Source organism: Simochromis diagramma, unplaced genomic scaffold (genome assembly GCF_900408965.1).
Source record: "Simochromis diagramma unplaced genomic scaffold, fSimDia1.1 OVJJ01000371.1, whole genome shotgun sequence".
Taxonomy (NCBI): Eukaryota; Metazoa; Chordata; class Actinopteri; order Cichliformes; family Cichlidae; genus Simochromis; species Simochromis diagramma.
This window is the reverse complement of record NW_024386920.1, coordinates 4,763,263-4,777,078: the sequence shown is the minus strand read 5'-3', so window position 1 is coordinate 4,777,078 and position 13,816 is coordinate 4,763,263. Positions and strand designations below refer to the sequence as shown.

The 13,816-nt window shown below is 38.1% G+C and overlaps 1 protein-coding gene across 1 annotated transcript; it reads left to right on the top strand.

Moving 5' to 3' along the window:
- The first annotated feature begins 328 nt into the window (after positions 1-328).
- LOC120736604 (ras-related protein Rab-37-like) lies at positions 329-13,357 on the top strand. Its single transcript, XM_040036848.1, has 9 exons — positions 329-763; positions 8,091-8,201; positions 9,266-9,307; positions 9,461-9,527; positions 9,612-9,664; positions 9,755-9,820; positions 10,552-10,608; positions 10,695-10,771; positions 11,253-13,357. The coding sequence occupies exons 1-9, from the start codon at positions 608-610 to the stop codon at positions 11,356-11,358; spliced, it is 735 nt and encodes a 244-aa protein (XP_039892782.1). The 5' UTR covers positions 329-607; the 3' UTR covers positions 11,359-13,357.
- The last annotated feature ends 459 nt before the right edge of the window (positions 13,358-13,816 follow it).

Below are 13,816 nucleotides of genomic sequence, written 5' to 3'. Positions count from 1 at the left end.
TTTCATAAGGGATGAAAGGAAATGAATGAATAATAATAACAATAATAATAATTTTTAACTACTTTAACAGAATTTCCCAAATGAACCATTTGTTATCTTATCCTGTCTCATTGTTATTTCTACTAAAACAACTATAATTAAACTGAACATACATTCGTCTCCGTTTTTTAATATCATAGAATAATATCATTGTTTTGGAAATATACACAGAGATCAAAAGCACTGGGTAAAATAAATGATGTCGAACTTTATAGAACGAATATCTGAACTCTTGAAAGAAAAACCACCACAACAAAAAAAAGTGACAGCCATTCAATCCTTCTCGGTCCATCCTCTGACCACTCATGCAGCGTGATGTGTGTGAATCACGACATACCATCATGTGGAGTGATGTAGGCAGAAGCCCACAGACTGTGATTCACTGTAAAGGAGGAGCCAGTTAAACAGCGTGGACGGTCGGAGAAGAGAGGAGGAGAGAAGAAAGCGAGCTGAGGGCTGTGAGACGACGAGTCGGCTGAAGCGAGAGTGCGAGGTTTACCAGCTTTTTATTTCCTCCGGAACCCTCGACGCTGTCATAAAGAAGCCTGTGAAGTGAAGGACTCTCAGGATGGAGCGGATGGAGTCAATGGAGCCGATCTCGGCATACTACACCACGGCTTACCCGGAGATCCAACCAGACAGTACTTACGGATCCAAAGAGACAACCGAGAGCCAGGCAATGACTCCACCACCTCCAACATATGACGAGGAGTTGGTGCACAAGGTACGACCATATGGTCATCATGACACAACAACAGGTTTCATAGCCAGGAGCACTTTTATGCACTTACTTGTACCATTTAAACGCTGCGCGTTTTTTTCACGTGATTTTGCTCCTTGTTTATTTCTTCTTGTTTATTACTGGTGAAATGTGAGGAAACATTTCTAAACCCCGCAGCATCCCGGTCCTTGACCGGATTTGCGCTCACGTGGTGCTGATTTACATTCAGATGCAATTTATAGTTGGTCTGTTTCCAGCCCTAATGTGTGTCAAATCACTTAATTCCTTCTGAGATGAGCTGTCAGCTTACAAGAAGGTCCCTCTTCACATATGAGCTGATTACTTCCTGCTGTCAGGGCAGGAAAGCTTTAAAAGAGGTCACTTTCTTTGAAAAAATGTCTTAACCAAACGCCAAATTCCCAAAGCAATCCTCACATTTAGGTGTTGATCACCAAAAAGTGCTGTAGAATAAAATTACATTTCAAACTCAAATTTTAGTTGACAAGTACACTTTCAGTTTCTCCTTACTGCGACCCAAAGCTCAAATAACCCATAAATACAACAGTAAATACACTAATTTATTTCTGACACCTTAAATTCCATAACTCAAACACACTAAAATACACAAACACACTAAAATGTCAGAGTGAATGTGATCCTGTTTTGACTGTTGTCACAAAAACTGTACAATATAGCAATTTGTCATTCAAAAAGCTTAATTGCGCTCACAGCAAGCAGTTAAGGCTAAATCAGCTACATTAATGTCTGGATTTAAAGAGAACCACTGAATCCTTCCTGGTGCTCCCATTTGACCTCACTGTTGATGGAACAAAGATAAAAGAGGAGCTCCCTTTAGGCTTCAGTGAAATGTCACATTGTATTTCAGAGCTGTGTTGCAGAAACCATTTCCCTTCAGTCTGGAGGAGTCATGTCATTCAAATGGCATATCTTTCTTCTGATAAGCATCTGGCCTTCAGCCTGCTATGTTCTAATTTCTCTCTTTTTAGATATAGCAACTGAGCAGAATTAGCACATCAATACTCTGATTCAACTGATAAGACATAAACTTTAAAATAAAACTATCCGGTAAAGTCAAAAATGTATTCCCTTTAACTAGCTGCCTTTAATTGACTTAGAAATTTATTATAATCTTGCTACTTACTTATTTATGTTTGCACTCATAAATGTCCCAGATCATTGGGTGCACCCTTGGTTTAGGTTCAGGGTTATTGGCAAGGTTAGGTATACACTTATGTTTAAGGTTATAGAGAGAGTCTCTGGGAAATTAACAGAATCAAATTCACTTCATCCCTCTGAAGTCTAAAGGCATGTGTATGTGTCATCTTAGTGTGGAATGTGATTGGTTGGGACCAAAATGCAGACCCTAAAGGAAGGTAGAATTAAACATGAAATGAATTAGAGCAGGCTGGGCCCTGCCATTGACTGACCTAGGTGGAAGCACTGCTGCAGCACACAAAGCATTGATATCTCCACCAAGCTGGGTGCAGAGGTGGTGATGGACAGCATTACGGAGGACCAGGCTTACTCTTTGAAGATGGCGGGCTCAGACAAAGCCTCTTTTAAATGCAGTTCAGAGTTTCCTTACATAGACTTGGGCTGGGAAGCAGCCGATTATTGTTCAAACACCACAATTATAATTTGTGAAATTGAAAATGAAATAACTTTTTTTATTTAATATATATTTAAATATATATTAAAATATATAATTTTAATATCCAGACTTTTATTTTATGAAAAGTCTGGATGTACCTCTTTACCATTCTCATGCATGTGCACACACATGCACATGTGGTCTGCGTCACTGCCATAACAAATACATTCTGTGCACTGCCAGCTATAAGACCTTATGCAGAAACGTTTGTGATTTTCCTAATAATTTCAAATGAACTTCAATCATAAAAAAGGTTGTGAATACTTGTGTAAAAAGATATTTTAAGTATTTAAGTTTTAATAAATTTATTCCCAAACACTCCAAAAACCATCATCACTGTCATGGGGTGGATTTTATGTGTAGATTTACTCGGCATTGTTTGGCTGTAAAGGGCTAAGGAATGCAGTGCGAGTCTTCACAAAGATAGATGCAATTCTAACATGTGACTGTTATATCAGCTCACACATATACACACCACACACAGACTTTGTCACGGTCTGGCTAGGGCAGACCGTATGTTGCAGGGAAGGACTCAAGCGCAGACCGAAATGAGGTATGAATAACAAAACAAGCCGTTTATTAAGGCAAGAAACGAGGGTACAAAATAACAGGGAATCGATGAAAACTAAACAATGACCTAAACTGGGTGAACTAAAACGAAACATACAAAACTCTAAACATAACAAACTGACAGGGATACCTGGAGCCGAGACATGGATGAGCAGTACAACAGACGAATACAACGGACCAGTACAACGGGTGAACACAACGGACGACCTGACAAAGAATGGCTGAGAGCACACAGACTAAATGGACACAGGAGGATAATGAGGGAAGTGGCAGCACCTGGGGAACCCAGCTGACACATGAACATAATTACGTCACAGGGGGAGAGTAACTGAACATGATGAACACAGACACACCAGACCTCTTCACAATAAAACAGGAAACAGTGAGATATAGACATGACAACCTGAACTGACAACATAAGCCACAGACATGAAATAGACAGACTTGACACTGACCAAAGGCTACTAAACGATAATCATAATCACAACAGTATCAAATCATAATATAGAAAAAACACCAAGATAACTGAAACATCAAGTACCAGAGAAACATAAAGGAAAATCCATGATGCAAAAGTACCAAAACATAATGAACTCAAAATACTGGGTCCAACGGACCCAGAACCGTGACAGACTTGTAGTGTCAGGGAAGCAGGTGCACTGAAAGGGGTCATATTCTAAGAATACACCGTGTTCTTTGTGTCTAAATCAAGAAGAGTAATTTCAAGTGAACTTGAAAAAGTCAGTCTTGCTTTTTTGCCCTTCCTTTGCCAATATAAATAATAAAGGGACTAATAAAGGTTTATCCTATCTTTTGTACTCACTCTTCTCAGGCTTTCACTCTGCCTTACCTTTTCCTCCCAGGAGGAGTTCTAATTACACAACAAAAAAGGGTCTTTTTAAGAGCTCGTTGGTGAGGCCAGTACTTACTCATGAAGCTGAAATGGTTACAGTTGCTTTGTGGATTCCGTTCTGTTATTAATTCTCCCTTCAATACCCACAGTTGTCCCAGATGACATTTTTAATAAAGTCAACCTAATACTGCTTTTGTAATATTTTTGGAAAGATTAGCTTAGAGACATCTTTACAGACAGAGTGGTTTTGTATTTTTTCTTACTGCCAATATTTCACATTAATACCCACAAAAACATTGCATTCTTTTGTATCTCTCAGTGGTTTCCTGTTTTTTCCATTCTCTCCATGGCCCTCATCCAAAAGACACATTTTTAAAGCTGCAAAGCACTTTTTTTTCTTTTTTTTTTCATTTTAAAAAAGTCTGTAAGTGTAGTAAAACCATGGTAGCTACCTGTCCACCACAAAAAAGCAGACATCACTATCAACTAGCTGGTTGAGTGTTTAGCTAAATAGCGGCAGACCAAAACAGAACTAAAAAGATGGATACAGGACTTTAATTTGTCTAAAAAAACAAACACTTGGTCCTACAGATTGCAGGGCACATTGACTTTTAGTATTGGAAACAGTGACTTTATCGCCTGTTGTTCTGTGGTTTCAAACCCCAGCTGTGCAGTATATCAAAGCTTAAATCAGTGGCAATTTGGAAACTGTCAAGTTAAATTACATTCTGGTCAATATTGCACATGCTCCAGGAAGAGAAAAGTGACATTTCAGAGAACTGTATCACTCTAAATTCACCCCATCCCCTAATGCTGTTACTCCAACGACTTGTAAAAAGACATCCCATGCTTATTGCCTCAGTAACCTCCACAGAAGCTCATACTGAGGCTAGAAAGGAAATTTGCAGGCACTTAGCAATCTGCCTGTGAACCACAGAGATGAGAGAAATCTAATTCTTCTTTCTCTCGCGCACTACAACACATATACACAATATACATCATCAGTGTGTAATTCCCAAACATCTGTGGTGCATTCGCCTAATTACCTCCTGTCTCTAGAGGGGTTTCATGAGACAGTCTCACTTCTCGGCTAACTACAATTTAGTAGCATCACCACATGTACGTGTGTAGTGAGTACAATGAGTATGGTTTTTTTTCTCAGCACTAATTCCATCTTCACATGTACACATGGAGGCATTATGTTACACACTCTCAGTTATGTCCAGTAAAGAGGAAAGTGATGCAGCTGAATCACAGCGGGATCAGATCAAAATATTTAAATAAATTATTGTCTAGAATCAATGGTGAAAAATGGACTGTCAGGTCAGTTTCTTGATCGTTAATGTGATCAACAACCACTGATCAAAGACCATTGATTAATGGCCATGAGTACCATTCGCAGAGAGTTGGGGAATGGCTGCAATCACAGCATTATAAGATGGTCAAAGATGTACCCTTAGGCCCCCTCTTCAATTCAGAGATATCTGTACCTGTGGGGATGGTGTTCGCTCTGCATTGTACCATCCTGATGACACCCAGTTTGTGCTTCAGTGGATGAAGCAGAAGCACAAGCCTTAAATAATGATCCGTAAGCGTAGGTTTATGGTACACATCAACTTTCAGATGTCCCCATTACTGATGGAAATCTCACAGTCTAAGAAGGCTAACCTGTCATTTTTCATATCATCTGTGGTGAGCTTGAAATAATTTTTCTACTGAGTTAATGTGATCAGTGAAATGTGGTATATCCAGTACACCACTTCCTATGTCCCTACGAAGTAGTGTACTGGCAGATGTTATAAAGTTTGACCTGCAGTCTTACCAACAGCCATCGGGAGTAGACTTCCACTCTTTAGAAAAAGAGCCCTAATCAGGCACCAACTGGGTACCTGGTTATCAGCACCTGGAGTACCAGAAACTCAAAATAAGAGTCAATAGCAGAATAATCTGTTTGACGATGGCAGAGAAGATTTGGTTTTTGATGTACACAACCCACACACTCAACTCTGCTACTCAACCTGCAAATGCATTTTTTGTGGCACTATTTAAGGAGAAATAAACAGATTTTTCAAAGCTATCAAATTTATTGCCTAAAAGCATTATTACATCAAAGAAAAACCAGATACAAATTTCCTTAGGTTTATGCTGTGAGTTTTACTGTGCGGCTCCCCACCTTTCAGCACACAGTAAACTGGAAAAGCAGAATACGTGTAAAGCCTCTCTGTACAAGGTGTATTTCAAAGGACGAATAAGGAAGTGAATTTGCTGGTGACACCTGAGTAAAGCTGATATGAAAATTCACTGGATGACTGTTGAGGCAGTATCCATATTTAATCCAGCACACTGGGATGTAACTCTTTTCTAAAAATCCTCCATATGCTGAAATCAAATGAGGCTACAAAAGCTGCTTTAGCTTCTCAGCTCTAATCCTTTCCTCCATTCCCCCCACTTCTTTTATTTATCCCTGATCATTCATAAAGCCTTGAGGCAAAATTGAGTTCAACCACTGCCTGGTTTATCTGATGAGTGTCATGTCTTCACTTTTTTCTTGATTTGTCTTGGTTCTTTACAAACTGCTCATCATCAGATCAAGTTCAAGTTCAAGAACTTTATGCATTCTATCCCAATTTATGAACCTTTTTCTATTAATTTAGCATGCCAGAAAAGTCACCTGCTATTAAGAAAGCAGCACAAAAACTCAGCGCTTTAACCCCTGGGCCATTTGTCATTCAGTGCAATTTTAAGGCAGGCCTACTTGTGCATATCTGACCAAGAGCGATAATCACATTTACTGTCTTTTCACACAATATTTGGTCACAATGACAATGAGTACTCCTGAGTTTTATCAAGACAGGACTGGTTGAAAGTTTTGTTGCCTTTTTAAGACCACTTTATTACATTTCCATGGTTACTATTACTAGACATCAAGTGAAGACCACTTCTGACAGCACATCTGCATTTGAATCATAAAGCAACTGTAGTGGATGCTCCAGCCCAGTAGCTCTTCTAGTATTCTACCCCAGTGATTAACGGCCACTGCAGCTAATTAGTGCATAAAATACATTACTGAATGTGTATTAAGGTGAAATCTAAGAGTGTGAAGATGAAGGTTCTTTCATGAGAGTTAATGAATGGAAGTCTATTTTTTATGCCTAACTTTCTTTCTATAAACATAATTAAGATTTTTATTGTCTCAACCTGCCACTCTATAAAATGCATTTGGGTGTAAATGAAGAACTACCCTGGTGCCACAGAGAGGAAAGAATGTGAATTTGGCAAAGAACAAAGATTGGCATTGATTTCGGCACTGAGTTTCTTAAAGATGGCATTTCCTTTGCCTTGCAAAGGGTTACCAAAATATTTACATATATTTTATTCAAAACTTATATGTAGCCAATATACCCTAACCTATGCTTAAAAAATTTAGGTTTAGCCTTTCTGCGATTTTTAAAGCTTTCAAGAACAAACGTTCAAACACAGGTCTTTTCATTGCCTGTCTTTACAATCTACAATCCTTTTAGTTGTCTCTTCCTAAACATAACCACATAATGATTGAAGAAATCCATCATTCTTGTGGCTTACTGCATTATTTACTGCATTTTTCTTCTGGCAATAATATTTATAATATATTTCACTACAGGATAAAATGTAGTCATTTGGCTGTCACAAGATAAAAGCCACATAGCCTGCATCAAAACTCCCAGATCACTCCTTGAAGAGAGCAGAGAACAGCTTGACTGTGTCGCACTTACTTAATCTGCCACAGTTAAAGGACACTTTGTGGGTGTGGAGGTGGTGGGTACCCTGGTGTGACTGAAATTAAAGCGCAGTAGACAATGAAATATTGACTGATGGTCCTGGTGACTAAGTTGGATGTGTGAATGCTGCCTTTCATTGATTCCATTGTCTTGAAGGTTATCTCCTCTGGCTTGTGAGTCATGTGGTAATAGTGGTACACTGCCAAGCTCTTAGAAAAGAAAATGTCGGTGCTGCTTGGAAACAGAAATGTCGACCATGACACAGATGTTGACTCACAACTGAAAATTATGAAATGATTGCAAGCATTCAACCATAAAGAGATTTTCAAGGCCAATTGAAACTGCAGCCAGGCTACTTCCTGCTGCTCACGTATCACTAGGGGTCACCACAGCTTACTCTGTGCCTCTACCATATACTTAGACCATATATATAGAGGTAAGAAATTTAACTGTGGGATTTTATGTGTTTTCCTACAGACAATCCTGGTTGGGGACAGTGGTGTGGGGAAGACATCTCTGCTGGTGCAGTTTGATCAGGGCAAGTTCATCCCTGGCTCATTCTCTGCCACAGTGGGCATCGGATTCACAGTGAGTGCATGGAACAATTTATTTATTTATTTTTATGAAATTGGGCTGGCTTTTATTTATCCATGTTTTTAGATTTGCCTCTGGCATTTCAGACATTAGCAGTGTGGGAGGAGGCAACCTAAGTGTCATTGTGTGAGAGGTGGGGTACACCTTGGACAGGTCACCAGTCTGTCTCAGTTTTATATATATATGCAGATTATACAACTTATATGTATAATCTGCAAATGAATACTTTCCATCCTCTTTAGAGTTTGCTCATTTTGATAAAAAGCTGATGATTCACATTTGCCACTCAGTGCCATTAAAATCAATGCAGAAAGAGAGGTTGTAATGAGCACAGGCAGTAGCTAGTGTGACGTCACTCACTGGTTTGTAAGTTCTTATTATCAAGCCTCAAGATGACCCTTTCTGTCTTGGTGTTTTGAAACCAGATGTGATGAGAAAGGGATGGTTCTCATTGGCTAATGACTTGTGATTGAAAAGTAATTCACTGGGAGTATCCTCCTTTGTGAAACTTATCACTTGATTGATGAAAATTTACAAAATGGGCCAAGCAGATTATTCAATATAGGACGTCAGAGCCAGGGAAACATTTCCTTACAGTCATTGGACTTAGATGTCTTTTTGCACCTACATGTTTCACTTTCCAAGCCTTAAAGCTACATCTATCTTTAATACTATCTACATTAATGACATGAGAATGTAATTAGAACCACCCCGCTGAAATCTTAAATGGTGAAATTTAGAAATATTTTTTAAAACAATTCTGAAGTTTGCAACGATTTAATATAGTATTAAATGAAGCAAGTGGGAGGGTTTTCTTTCCCATAAGTTTTTATACATTGTGACTTCTTTTTGCAACATGAGTCACCCCCTGCTGACCATTAAAAGGAATGGAGGTTTGAGGTAGTTGTACATTGCTTCTCTCACTAAACATATATTTCAAAATCTGAAGAAATAAAGCCACAACTATCTACAAACATAGATAACTTGTCTTTGTACTTTGCATTTTTAATTTGTTCTACTAGCTGCTCGTACTGTTCTTCTGTTTCTACCTCTCTCAGAATAAAGTGGTGACTGTGGATAACGTAAAGGTCAAACTGCAGGTCAGTAAGTAAATCAGTTCCAGTGCAAAGTTGATGTGCTTACACAATAGCACTCTATTTTTAGAGTAGTGGCTGGTTTCCTCTTGGCATCACCATTATAAGTGAAAATAAGAAGTAGCCAAGTGGAAACAGGCCAGTTCTTTTCTGTTTCAGATATGGGACACAGCAGGACAGGAAAGGTTCAGAAGCGTGACACATGCGTATTACAGAGATGCACACGGTGAGGCGATACAAACCCTAATCCATATCACAGCATCACAGGTGTTACATTGGCACTCAATTTTTGTTGGTTCTCTTTCCAAAGCTTTGCTCCTTTTGTATGACATCACCAGCAAATCATCTTTTGACAACATTAGGGTAAGTCTGTGTTTGCACCCTGGGAAAATATGAAAATGTGCTACAGTTAAAGATTTATGTATGAGTGTGTTTGTATGTCTCTTGCTTCAGGCTTGGTTAACAGAGATCCACGAGTATGCACAGAGCAATGTAGTCATCATGTTGCTGGGCAACAAGGTAAGAGGAAATTGTTTGAGAAGCTTAGCATGTGGAGCAAAAAGTGCAAAAGAAGGATATGATCTGTGCTGAAGACAGAGCAGTTTCTGGATCAGGGCATTTTGTAAAGATAATGTAAACGAGTTATAAAAGAGTTAGAGCAAAGTGATAGTGCTGCTTTGGGTTCAAGTGTCAGGTTTAAGTATATGTAACAATATGAATGCAATGATAAAAATGTGAGTGGTGCCACATCGTAGGTAGCTTAGTAATAATAACATTTTTAAAAGCTATATATAACATATATGATGCTGTATCACATTTTGTTATATATTAAATTTACAAGTCCTCACAAAAAACAGTGTAAATTTAATCAAATGTACAGTCGCTGCACTACTTCAATCACTATGCGTGTATAAAAGTATCTGAACTACCAGCAAACTACTACAAACGTGTTAGACTATTAGTTTTATTACATGATCTACTCTTCAACATTGAATAGTGGTAGCAAACACTGAAAAGTCCACAATTCCACAATTCCAAGATATGTTTTCCTTTAGAAATAGCCTGATTGATCTTGTATATTATAAAGTGTAAAAAATGTAAATACTCATACCTGTGCATGGTTTTGTTCAGCTTTAAAAAAAAATAGCTGTATCAAGATGTACATTGTTTTTTTTACTTAATAGTTTAAATGTGTTTATTTTTCTGCACCAAGTCTTTCCTAAAATCCTAATCTAATGTGTGTTTATCAGGCCGACATGAGCAGTGACCGAGCGATCAGGAGAGATGAAGGAGAGAGGCTGGCCAGAGTGAGTATTTTATTTACTTCCATAAAAACAGAACTGATAGCGTTTAATCTGCTACTTACTGTGTTGTGCTCTCTTTGTGTGTTCAGGAGTACTCAGTTCCTTTCATGGAGACAAGTGCCAAGACAGGGGTCAATGTAGATCTGGCCTTCACTGCTGTGGCCAAGTATGACACAGACGCCACACAGTAGCTTTTGAACAGTCCATAAACTATAGATGTGTATGATCTGAAATGGTCCTTGTTTGAGCCAACAAGAAGTCATGTAATGGGACTAAACAAAGATAAATTATTATCATTTGCTTTTCTTCTTCTGTATCTATCTGCCACTAATTTCATTTTCATATGACAGCAGCAAAGTTGTTACTACTGAATTTGAGATTGTTTTTTCACATCGCTCAATTTTATCTCACATCTTTGCTGAACATAGTATATATTTTCAGAAAATTCCAGGATTCATTATAAAGAAATGTTTCAATTCCCTTAGTACTATATAATTTAACGTATTTATTGCAAGGGATTTATCCTTAAGTAGTCCACTACAGTTTTCATAATGCTATCTGTGTTTTCTTACCACAATCCTCTGCAGTAGAATAATTCTATCAATATCAGTGTTATCTTCTAAAATATGCCTTGTTCTGTTCTTCAGGGAGTTGAAGCATCGGGCCATCCAGCATCCCAGTGAACCCAAGTTCCAGATTCATGAATATATTGAGGCACAGAAGGAGAAGTCAGGTTGCTGCAGCTACTTTTAAAACTTATCTCCCAACTCTTCCTCCTCCCATAGCTCTGGGCAAACAGACTGTCAGAGACACATTACTGAGTGGGAGGAAGCCCTGTATCTCACTGCTGCTCACAAAATGTTACACTGCCATTCATTCAAGACTAAAAGCCAAACGTACATCAGTGGATTAACCATGCTACAGACCCACACAAATTTTCTTTAGCTGAATACCTCCAACTCTCCAGACGTCAGTTTGCACTACTGATGCTTTCTAAAGTACATTCAAGGAAAGAGTAGTTATTTATTTGATATGTTACAAAATATTCCCTCAGGAATTTTTTTTAACTTAGATGATCAATATTAGTCTCTTGTATTTGTTTTTTTTAATGCAATTGCAGTCAAGAGTTAGTAAATCTGGAGGCAGGAGCAAACAGCTAGCCTGACCCTGTCACAAACCACCTACAACTCCATAACATAGTTTTCTCATTTGTTTAACATGAACCATGCTAACAGACAGTGTATCCTAGCCTGTTAGCATGAGAACTTTTACTAATTTTGATTAAGCACAGTGCAACCGATGCCTTTCATTTAGAGAATATTTGGTTATAAATCCAATTAAAAACCTTTTCATGACCTTCACATGCATCTTCTATTTTTAAAATTGTATTTATTTATTTATTTATTTGTAAGTAATTATAATAAATTATAATTATCTATATAAAATGTATTTTCTCTTGGTGAAGTTATATGATTCCTGTGTCTTTGGAACAGTTATTTTTGTTAATATTTTCTGTTGTTTCCTCACATGTGGACGGTAAGGTACTAGGCTGGTTAGCGCTTTTGCCTCACAACAACAAGGTTACTGGTTTAAGCCCTGGTTGGGATCATTGTGTTTAGAGTTTGCATGTTCTCCCTGTGATGATTTTTCTCATGCATATTGGGTTAACTGGTGTTTCTAAATGAACTGTAGACCGTATGTAAGGAACTTAAACTACTTGGAGCATGTAGAATAAACATTGGCATGCAGAGCAATGCATCTGTGAACTGTGTCTCTGGGAGAAGGATTACTGTGAAGCGCGAACATTCGATACTAAGTACTTGAGTTGTTGTCTGTTATTTAAGGAAGCGTTATGTACATACAGCATGAGTTGAATAATTTTATATGGTGTTATACTGTGCAAAAGTCTTGGGTCACCCTTGTAATAGTTGCAGCATCTCTTGGGGGGGGGGGTGTCAAACCAAGTGCTCCATTGTCTGTTTTTCTATCCAGGTGTGCTTTTATTGTACATAAAGTGTGTTTGGGATCATTGTCATGCTGAAGAATTAGGCCATTATCAATCTGCTGCTTGCCAGATGGTATTGAATGCTAGTTCAAATTCTGACCATACTTATCTGCATCCGTAATTTGATCAAGTTTTGACAATATCCCCAACATCACTGGGTGAAACACAGCCCCAAACCATGAAAAGGTCTCCACTTACAGATGGCTGTTGAAACTCAACCTCTACTGGCAACTCATTGAGCCAAATTTGGATTTATCACTGCATAAGACCTGTTAGGACTGATTTTCACTCAAGTTCTTGTGTAATTTGGCACAGGTAAGCCTTTTCTCCCTGTTCCCATTCCTTAACAAGAGCCTCTTGACAGCCATCTTTCCACTGAGACCATTTCAGCACTGTAAGATCTAATGAGATGACAGTATTTAAAAAAATTATGCAAACTTGTTGCCTTAGAGAAACTACAGTTTATTTAAGATATACGCAGTACTTTGAATAATCAGATTTTTCTGAGAATGAATTAATGAAAAAGTCAACTGATGAATATGTCAGTTGAAATAAATAATTCGTTTTTAGCACTTTATATAGTTTGTTTTTGCTCTACAGGCCAATTAAAAGCTCAGTTGCACATGCACGCTGAACATGCATTTGAAAGTGCCTCCATTTTTATTTTTGTATAAGAATACACTAATATGAACAGTAAATTTGGGTAATCAGTTTTTAAATGCTCAGGGCTGAATTTAGATCCTCCAACAGATATTTTCACATCAGTGCATTAAAGCTGCATTACATTTTTTGGTTCCTCTGAAGAGGAAAACAAACTGTTTTCATTCATCTCCTGGCAGTAGCATGTATCTTAATGCTACACTGTGTTATTTGCTAACGCTGTAAGCTAGAGACATTCTGTACAGAGCATACAGGAGTTTTACCAAAACCTTTGAAATCTGAAATAAAAGAGTGGGAGTACAAGTTTTTATTGACCAGAAAACCATAATGAGCTGAAGAATGCCAAACTGCTACGTCAAGAAGAGGGGAAGTAGTGAGTGGTATTTCTCTCTGTGTCTGTCCCTCCAGGTTACACATTTTAAATAACACGAGTTAATACATTAAGGAAAGGTTGCTTTTGTGACATTTGTTTTGGACAGTAGTCTACAATGCTCTTCTGCAAATATTACTGCTTGATGAGTGTATGTTTGCTGTGTTACTAAGTTT

What these genes read in the sequence shown, in the direction of transcription:
- LOC120736604 (XM_040036848.1), top strand. Translation starts at nt 608, where the DNA reads ATGGAGCGGATGGAGTCAATGGAGCCGATCTCGGCATACTACACCACG. An exon ending in CAGTGGGCATCGGATTCACA is followed by an intron (nt 8,202 to 9,265) that starts GTGAGTGCATGG and finishes TACCTCTCTCAG; the next exon opens with AATAAAGTGGTGACTGTGGA. An exon ending in TCATGTTGCTGGGCAACAAG is followed by an intron (nt 9,821 to 10,551) that starts GTAAGAGGAAAT and finishes TGTGTTTATCAG; the next exon opens with GCCGACATGAGCAGTGACCG.